At 44.1% G+C, this 10,553-nt stretch overlaps 1 protein-coding gene across 1 annotated transcript in view; it reads right to left on the minus strand.

The window, feature by feature from the left end:
• The window catches only part of LOC119978592 (chemokine-like protein TAFA-5), a 616,915-nt gene extending 612,280 nt beyond the window's left edge, over positions 1–4,635 (minus strand). The window contains exon 1 of the mRNA XM_038820359.1: positions 4,119–4,635. Coding sequence (XP_038676287.1) covers positions 4,119–4,176 — 58 coding nt within the window. The 5' untranslated portion in view covers positions 4,177–4,635. The remainder of the gene's footprint in view (positions 1–4,118) is intronic.
• Between the last annotated feature and the right edge of the window lie 5,918 nt (positions 4,636–10,553).

Below are 10,553 nucleotides of genomic sequence, written 5' to 3' on the forward strand. Positions count from 1 at the left end.
CCAAGGGGCGAGGGGGGGGGGGGGGGGGGGAACAGGCCAAATCGCTGGGATTTGACATCCAGGGAACTCCCTGCTATTATTTGAAGTATCTTCACAATACAGAACACACTGCCCACTTTTTCTAAACACCAGTGAGTCAGTTCCCTAGCCCTGGTTCCGTAGTGCTGCTTCTGTAAGCATCTCCAACCGGGGGGGGGGGGGGGGGGTGGGTGCTGAATACAGGGTCGTGTAAGGCGGCAGAAGGAATATGGAGAGGTAATAGGCCGTTCGGAAGAGCGAGGACCTGGAGCTTCATGTGCAGTAATCTTTGGCGGGACATCAGAACTAGGAGCAAGAGTAGGCCATCTGGCCCCTCGAGCCTGTTCCGCAATTCAATAAGTTCATGGCTGATCTTTTTGTGGACTGAGCTCCATTTACGCACCCGCTCATCATCACCCTTAATTCAGTTAATGTTCAAGAATCTATCTTTGCCTTAAAAATATCTAACGAGGTAGCCTCAACTGCTTCACTGGGAAGGGAATTCCACAGATTCACGACCCTTTGGGTCAACTCAGTCCTAAATCTGCTCCCCCTTGTTTTGAGGCTATGCACCCAAGTTCTAGTTTCACCCACCAGTGGAAACAACTTCCCTGCTTCTATTCTATCTATTCCCTTCACAATTTCATATGTTTTTATAAGATGCCCCCCCCCCCCCCCCCCCCCCTCATTCTTCTAATATTGAGAGATGTTAGCAAATCGTATTGGATTGATCAATAGCCATGTGAAGAAAGAAAGCTGAACCGGTATTAAACTCTGGTTCAGCCACAGCCAGTTCTGGCCACCACGCTTGAAGAAGTACATGAGGATTTGGAGGAGATATGCCAGTATGGTTCCAGGGACTGGGAGAGTTTATCGACAAGATTAAATTGAAGAAGCAGGAGGAAAGGAGACTGAGGCAAGATTTGATGGAAATGTATATGATTACAAAAGGTTCAGGTAAAATGGTCAAAGAAAAGCTCTTCCCATTATGTGATGGTCAAACAACTAGGGCACACAGATTTAAGAGATAGAAGGGGAAGGGACGTAGTGAGAATTAACTTTTTTGTATAGCGAGTGGTGATGATCTACAACTCGCTGCCTACGAGACAATTTCACAAGGGAATTTGGATACTTGAGCTACATAAACTTGCAGGTCTACAGGGATAGAATGGGGAACAGGACTGATCTGATTTCTCTGTAGATAGCTGGCATGGACTTGATTGGCAGAATGGTCTTCTTTCGCACCATTATAACCTCACAGGGCAGCACGGTGGCGCAGTGGGTTAGTCCAACTGCCTCAGGGCGCCGAGATCCCAGGTTCGATCGTGGCTCTGGGTCACTGTGTGGAGTTTGCACATTCTCCCCGTATTTGTGTGCAAAAGATGTGCAGGCTAAGTGGATTGGCCACGCTAAATTGCCTCTTAATTGTAAAAAATGAATTGGGTACTCTCAATTTTTTTTTTAAATGACCTCACGAGTTCAGTATTGTCTGTTTACTTAGGTTCTGGAACAAAATATATGTTTGGTGATTCAAATTTCCAAATGTCTTCAGGAAGTTCATTAAAACGGATAGTTTTAGATGGTCTAAAATATGAATTTACCAATATGGTTCTAGAGCTAAGATTAGTGTCTATTTGGAAAAGTGAAATTCTTATAAGGCAGCAATAATTAGTTGGTGGTGTTAGGAATGAGTAGCTGGCTTGAAGTATTGCGAATACTGATTGATGGTAGGACAACTCATCGGTTGGAATCGAGGCATCCAAGTTAATAGTACAGCACTGCAGTGAAAGCTCGTCCCTCTGCACCTCCACCAGCCATTGACCAGTTTTAGCACCCTGCAGCTCCGAATAATACACAAAAAATATTCTTACCCCCATGAGTAAACGAGGTATATCAAATGCCTGTTGAAATTAGCCTAGCACCAATGATTTTACCGTTAGCCGGGCCCCATTGTCTGTGGCAAATTGACATGGCTAACCCACACAAGCTGCTGTTATTTCGGGGGCGGGGGACCAAAGTGTCACGACCACGTCTGAACACTGGAGGCGCCAGTGAGTTGATAGACATCTTCAATACAAGTAGCGCCGGCGTTGGTACCTGCTACAGTTTGAGTTGTTCGACTGACCTGGGGTGTGTTTTAGGTTTGCTTTAGAGTTTAGGGTGCCCATTAAGTTTTAACCACGTACGATGTTGGTCGTGTTTATTTTTATTGATTTTTGCAGTCAGTTTTATAACTGGAGACAAGAAAGCTTTGATTTCATTTCGGAAAGTCAGGCTTGCATTAGGCGATCTGTACTGCCAACACTAACTGCCCTTGGAGTAAGGTCAGAGGTGTTACCATTCTAAAAGCCAACTTTGCTCTTTGAAAGAGCAATAATAAAGGGACTCGTTTTCAGTTCCCCTGGCCTTTTGTTGCCTCTTTAACGTAACCCATTCATTTGTTAGATACAGGGCAAATTACATTTTCTGAAGTTATTAGAAATAATTCCAAAGGCAAAGTACCTAACTTCATGTTCTTCCCGGAAGTCTGTTTTAGGATGTATCATCATCACCCAACAATAACCAATCTCCACTATCGTACTAGCCTCACCGCGATCACACTTCGAATTTACTGCAAATGTTGCTGCGGGTTTATATTGACCCCTGGGATCACTTTCTAACCAGTCGGCTGGCTTAGACGTCGTTGAGCCCACCAACTATGGAATGAGGTGGCAGCAGCAACTGGAAATGGACTTCCAATTCCACCCGGGGTGGCAGCACGGTAGCATAGTGGTTAGCACTGTGGCTTCACAGCTTCAGGGTCCCAGGTTCGATTTCCGGCTTGGGTCACTGTCTGTGCGGAGTCTGCACATTCTCCCCCTGTCTGCGTGGGTTTCCTACCGGTGCTCTGGTTTCCTCCCACAGTCCAAAGATGTGCAGGTTAGGTGGATTGGCCATGGTAAATTGCCCTTAGTGTCCAAAACATGTTAAGCTGAGGTTATGGAGACAGGATAGATACATGGGCTTCAGTAGGGTGCTCTTTGTAAGGATCGGTGCAGACTGGATGGGCCGAATTAAGTGCTTTTTTCATAGTGCTTTTTCATAGAATTTACAGTGCAGAAGGAGGCCATTCAGCCCATCCAGTCTGCACTGGCTCTTGGAAAGAGCACCCTACCCAAGCCCCTACCTCCACCCTATCTCCATAACCCAGAAACCCCACCTAACACTAAGGGACAATTTATCACGGCCAATCCACCTAACCTGCACATCTTTGGACTGTGGGAGGAAACCGGAGCACCCGGAGGAAACCCACGCAGACATGGGGAGAACGTGCAGACTCCACACAGACAGTGACCCAGCGGGGAATCGAACCTGGGACCCTGGCGCTGTGAAGCATTTGTGCTATCCACAATGCTACCGTGCTGCCCTAATAATCACTGTTCCCCTCAGCTGAATTTTAAATGGATCAATGAGGTAAGATGGGCAATTGAGGTCTCATAGCAATGGTGTGGTTCTTCCACTGAATGGCCTCCTTCTGCACTGTAAATTCTATTCTATGGCCTCCTGGTATGATGTCTCATTGGAACAAGTATGGGGTGGGGGGGGGGGGGCGATAGAAGTAACTTAGCACCGAGCGGGGAGGTGGGGAGGGTGGGGAGAACTCCATCTACCCATTCATCCGTATTAAAGAGGCGCATTTAACGCTGCCATCCTTACTGGATGATTATGGAAAGACGCAGAACGATAATATGCCAAGCAAACTGCAAGGAAAACAGAACTCCAAATATTTCACCAGGCGGTGAGAGGGTAGGTCGGGGTGCTGGGCAAGTCTCTGAAATAATTCATGTACACTCCGTCCTCTGTGGATGCTAAACTATCTGTATTGGTGCATTCCTGATAAATACATTGCACAACGCCCTTGTATCTTCAGAGCGGTTTGATATTGTGAGCAGTCGCTATGTTGTTATAATTTATAAATAAAACAATTACTGAAATAAAGCAAGTTCAGTCCAGGAAATGATTACACTGCGCAGCGACTGGATGTGTGTTCATTTCTCCCGAAATCATCTAAATATTTATCGGGGGGGGGGGGGGGGGGAGAACAATGAAAACGTACTTACTACAAAATGCAATAAGAAGTGCAGAAAGTATGGCTAGAAACCAGAAAGTTGATGGCATGTTACTGTTCCAGCAAATACCCTTCCATCTGAAGTAGTCAGCGGGACTCCTGCAAACTCCGAGCCTGCCTTCAAAACCACCTTCCGGGGCTCGATTCGAAGCTGACCTGCTCGCTGGGCGTCATATTGCGATTGGGATGGCGGTGGGTGCTGAGAGCTAAAGTGAACTGGCCCCACTCACTCCTCTCTCACACACACACACTGAGCCCTACAGGATAACTTAGGAAGCCGGCGGGTGCAAAGCCGTCCGCAAATTGAAGCGAGGAGCGTGTGCTGAGAGCTGTCTCGCTGGCTGGCTGTCCTGGCAGCTTTCAAGATCCCGGTTGGCTGGAGAGAGGGAGGCGCGTTCAGCACTCTGGACGGCGCCTGTCTTAAATTGCTGGCAGCGACCCTGTCCGCACTCAAACCAGCTCCCTCCCTCCCAGGCAAGATATGCGTCAGGGTAGCATTACACAGCACATTCCGAGCAATAAATATGTCCTGAGCTGACTGATAGGAGGACGGTTTATTCCGACAATCTGTATTGAACAAAAGCGCGTATGTACGTGAGTGGACCTACCTCGACCCCCCGGGGATCCCTGTACCATTTATAGGACAACCCTGCTCCAATATAAAAATCCCAGCAACAGTCAGGCAATATAGTTGCAGTTAAATAGGTGTCCACGAGCCTAGTGCCCGTTTGAGCAGAGGACACATTTCCTTCTGCTTAAAGCCGATGCCTTGAAAGACTAGAGTGACATCCACTAATTAAGGATAAAATTGAAGAATCAAGAACGTGATTGTTCCATAAACAATCTCCAATTTAAGGAGAACATTTGGGGATTATCGTCCAGTGTGTATATGGTTCCTGGGTTATAAATCCCGCTTATATTTGCAGGATGAGATGCAATTTAAGGCGCCGCCTGCACGGGAAAGTGAAATGATCAAAGTAATCGAATGTAGTGTCATTTCATGGAAGTGCGAAAGAGCAGTGCTGCAAATGTGCTTGCTTTTAACACATATCGGGAGCTCAGAAGACAATTGCGCCATCTACATCTGCCAGAGATCCGGTGCTGGTGTAAAATAAGTTTTAACAATGCGAGAAAAGACCAGAGAACGCCGAGGGAGGGGGAGGGAGAGAACGATAAAAATCTGACGCATTATTGTTCCAATTGAAAGTTAACTGAGGCGTGTCTTGCAATTGCTCCAGTGCTCGGTAACTGGACAAGTCAGGCTCTATGTCAAGTCTATTGCAAACGGCCGGGGCGCTTTCAGCGTTATAAACAGCAGGCGTATTTCAGGATACAGTGCAGGCTGAGACAGGCTAACATCTTCACCTTGAGTTGGCTGAGTTCTTCCACATTTCAAATGACACCCGAGACTGTCCTCATTGCTCAAAAGCTGCCTTCATTAACATACTCTTCAACAGCTGGGATGGGTTTTTTTTTATTGGAAATGGTTTTTATTACATTTTAACATGTCATACAAAAGAATATAAAAGACGTGACCCATAACAAACTTGTTTTTAACAAAATTCCATAAACAAACGCTGTTTGCAAAGACTCTCACTCCTACTTCCTCTCCTCTCTCTCCAACCTGGACTACCCCTCCTATAAACAACCCCCCCCCCCCCCCCCCCCCCCCCTTACATTCTAGCCGTGACCAATTCTTTAAGCTTCACTCACCTGAGGAAGGAGCTGCGCTCCAAAAGCTAGTGATTCCAAAGAAACCTGTTGGACTTTAACCTGGTGTTGTAAGACTTCTTACAGTTCTTTAAAGTACACTGTAAATGCTGGGATGGTTTCTCAAGGAAACAGACAGCGATCCTCCAAGAAAGCAAACGTGTTTGATTGCTATGTAATATGACAAGATACAACATAATAGACTTGTACTGTTTGAGTTCCGATTCTTGTACCGATTCTGAAACGTTTGCCCTTACCAGCTGCTGTGGGCTTTTTGGAAGCTTGACCAAATATTGTTTTACCTTCGAGTTTGTCCATTGCAAATAGAACAAAACTCCCTCCCCTCACCGAATGCAAATCAATCATTAAATACCGATTGCTCAGTAAAACAAGGAGTGCATCATTTCGGCAGTCACTGCGACTTTGGAGTGGGATGCCCTGTTTATTTGCATGCAATCACTGGGGCCTAAACATTGCAGAATCAGAGAACAGCTGCAGTACTGGAGACCATTCGGCCTAACATGATCACCCCAGTGCTCTGGAAAAAGGCTCCAAGTTTCTCTCCACCATCTTTTCCCTGTAAACCTGGCACATTATTCAGCTTCAGTGAAATATCCAGTTCTCTTTTGAATACTTCGATTGAGTTTGCATCCACCGCACTCTCAGGCAGAGCACTCCAGATTCTAACCACCTGCTGCCAGGTAAAGATGGTTTCCCTTCAAGTCACCATTTCTGCTTTTGCCAATCGCATTAAATTGACGCCCTCTGGCTCTTGATCCTTCTGCTACAATGGGAAGGGTCTCTTTTAATCTTTTCTGTCCAAACTCCTCAGGATTTTGAACACTTCTATCCAATTTCCCCTTGATCTTCTCCAAGAAGAATAATCCCAACATCTTCAACATGTCCATGTGGTGAAAGTTCTTCATCTCTAGAACCATTTTCGTGAATCTTCCCTGTGCTCTAATGCCTTCTCATCCTTTCTGAGGTGCGGTGTCCAGAACTGGAAACAATACTACAATTGAGTCTGAACCAGGGTTTTATACAGGGTCTTTATAACTTCCTTTTGTACTCCATGCCCCTCTGTAAAAAGAACATAAGAGCTAGGAGCAGGATTAGGCAGTTCAGCTCCTCAAGTCTGCTTCGCCATTCAATACGATGATGGCTGATCTCATCTCGGCCTCACTCCACTTTCCTGCCCATTCTCCATGACCCTTCAACCCATTACTAATTAAAAACCTGTCGAACTCCTCCTTAAATTTATGCAATGTCTCAGCATCCACCACTCTGGGTTATTGGACCCTTTGAGAGAAGTAATTTCTCCTTGTCTCTGTTTTAAATCTGTTAATCCCTCTTGTCTAGTGTGCTTCACAAGAGAAAGCATCCACGCCACGTCTACTTTGTCAATCCCCTTAATCATCTTATATACCTCAATTAGATCTCCTCTCATTCTTCCAAATTCAAGAGAGTATAGGCCTAAACTGTTCAATGCCTCTTAATAAGACAAGCCCCTCATCTCTGGAATCAAAGCCCAGGATCCCAAATTCTATCTCACTCTGCCCTTTCAGCTTTAGATATTTATGCATATATACTCCCAGGTCCATCTGCTCCTACATCCCCTTTAAATTTGCATATTTTATTTCATAATGCCCGCCTCATTCTTCCAACCAAAATCAATCACTTTGTCCTTTTCTGTATTGAATTTAATTTGCCACTATTCCAGGCCGTTCGACCAGCCTGTGGAGTTTATCACAAAATCCCTGTATAAAGGAGTGAGCAATCTCAGGAGAAATTATGTTAAAGATTAAATTAACAGAATCACAGAATTGTTATCGTCCAGGAAGCCATTAATCCCATCATGTCTGCACTGGCAAAATTGAGATCGCCCCCCAATTTTTCTAAAAATGTTATGCATTTCTGTGGATCCTTGTGCCTTACCAAACACAATTCATTTCAAAAGCGAAATACTGCAGATGATGGAAATCTGAAATAAAACAGACAATGTTGGAAACACTCAGCAGGGTCTGGCAGCATCTGTGGGGAGAGAAAGAGAGATAATGTTTCAGGTCATAGAACCCATACAGTGCAGAAGGAGGCCATTCAGCCCGTTATGTCTGTCCCTACCCTGCAAAAGAGTACTCTACTCAGGTTCACTCCTCCGTCCGTGCTGCCCTATCCCTGTAACCTAACCTGCACATCACTGGAAACTGAAGGGCAATTTAGCATGGCCAATCCATCTAACCTGCACACCTTTGAACTGTGGGAAGAAACTGGAGAACCCAGAGAAAACCCATACAGACACGGGGAGAATGTGCAAACTCCACATAGACAGTTAGGCAAAGCCAGAATTGAGTTTGGGTCCCTGGCACTGTGAGGCAGCAGTGCTAACCACTGTGCCCCAATAACATTTGATCAGAACTGGGAAAGTTAGAAATGTAATCGGTTTTACACAGGTGAAATGGGGGAGGGTGGAAAAGTAACAAAAGGGAAGGACTTTAATCAGGCAGAAGACAGCAGACATTAAGTGATAAAAGAGTTGGTGGTGCAGAGCCAAAAGGAGTTGAAATGGGACAAGAAAAGAAACAAACAATGTGTCTGGTGGTGGTGTAAATGACAGAATGATGAACAGCTGTTGTCTAAAAGCAAAAACAAAAGAAAAAAAGAGTAAGACAGAAACCTGTACAGAAAAGCTTGACACCATCCACTGTTTGTTCATTTTAGGTTTCCCATCTTCTTCTCTATCATCAATGGCATTCCCTTTTTGTTTATTCACCTTTCCCCATTTTACCTGCTTAAAATTAATTACATTTCTAACTTTTCCCATTCTGATGAAAGGCTTTGACCTAAACTCGGTTTCTCTCTCCACAAGTGTTGCCTGGCCTGTTGGGCATTTCCAGCATTTTTATCTCAGTTCATTACATCTTCTCCTCCCCTCAGGAGACGTACAATTAAAATCTCTTGGTTCAAAAGGGAGGGAATACAATGCTGAGAACTTTAGGTGGCACAGGAAACAAAGTGTGTTTTTCCAATGCTTTATTGTGATTTCTTGGCATTTTTCTTTTAAAAATATAATTATCCTCACTGAAATTTTCCCTTTAGAATTCACTTGCTTTGTTATAATTCGTATTAAAAACTGAAAAACGTCCATGTTTGCATCTTAGTCTTTACTGTGAGAGCATAAAACGGGCGATAGTGAATGGGCATCGTTTTTATATCTTTCCTGATATTTGACTTAAATACACATAAAAATCAGGCGGGATACACTGTAGCAGAAAAAGTAAATTAATCCTATAACTGATCAGGTGAATCTGGATGTTAACTGACGACATTGCAAAAAAAGAACATGCATTGACAAAATCATATAGACGTATTGCTGCGATTGAAGCAATGGTTTTTCTATTTACTTACACCTCAATAAATCATAGTTTTTAAACATTTCCAGCACTTCACTTTCCTAATGGAATGTCAAAGAGTGGGGGTGTTGCTTCATCTGGAATTGGCTGTCCATCAATTATTGGTAGGAATGCTGTAACTGCATCTCCCTTCAGTTGTCCGTGTGCGAACAGTTTTAACATTGATACTCACCATGGGATGAAAATAATTGGTTTATACTGTTACACGACCAGGTATTAGATACATTTGTTTCGCTCTGAAGAGCTTCAGATCAATACCTACCTCCAGTTATACTGCCACCTCCACACTGAAGCCTGGTGAGTACTGTTATTTGTACGCTGTTCATGCAGGATCAAATTTTATTTTAAATCACTTAATTTTTGAATTGCTCTGCTTGCCAAACTCACTCCACTTAATTAAGGACTGCTGAGTGACAGGGAAACCAACAAATTATACTGTAAGCAACTGTTCACCATTACGTAATTATGGTCTTTATCTCACAAAACATCTTTATGTAAGCAGCTCTGGCGATGGCTGACCTTTCAACATATCAATTAGATAGTATATATAATATATTTGATAATACATGTGTGTGTGTGTGCATGCACTGTCCCAGTTATTAGTCAAAAATAATAATCAAATTAATGAATTGATGGACATATTTTCACAGCAACTCAGATCTAATGACACCATAAGAACAATGATATATTATCCAAGATGTGTGATAAGGAAGTTCATGACTTGGGAGCATATGAGGAATAGGCCATTTGGCCCCTGGAGCCTGCTCTGCCATTCAGCCAGATCATGACTGACCATCTTCCTCAATGGCATTTTCCTGTGCTATCACAATATTCCTTGATGTGATTAGTATCTAGGAATCCATTGATTTCTGCTTTGGAACATATGCAGCGACATAGCTTCCACAACCCTCTAGGGTAGAGAATTCCAAAGATTCACTGTTCCCTAGGGAAAGAAATTCCTCCTCATCTCAGTTCAAAATGCCTTGCCCCTTATTCTGAGACTGTGTCCCCTGGTTCTGGACACCACCATGCATTCTCCATGCTATCACTCAGCCAGGGGAAACAGTCTTTCTGCAACCACCCTGCCTAACCACTTAAGAACTTTGTAAGTTTCAATGAGATAGCCTCTCATTCTTCTAAACGCTAGAGAATACTGGCCCAGTCTCCTCAATTGTTCCTCATAGGACAGTCCCACCATCCCAGGAATTAGTCTGGTGAATATCTGCTGTACTCCCTCGATGTCAACTATATCCTTCCTTAGATAAGGGGAGAAAAACTGTACACAAAAATTCTATAAAATTGATGCG

Source organism: Scyliorhinus canicula, chromosome 15, assembly GCF_902713615.1.
Source record: "Scyliorhinus canicula chromosome 15, sScyCan1.1, whole genome shotgun sequence".
Taxonomy (NCBI): domain Eukaryota; kingdom Metazoa; phylum Chordata; class Chondrichthyes; order Carcharhiniformes; family Scyliorhinidae; genus Scyliorhinus; species Scyliorhinus canicula.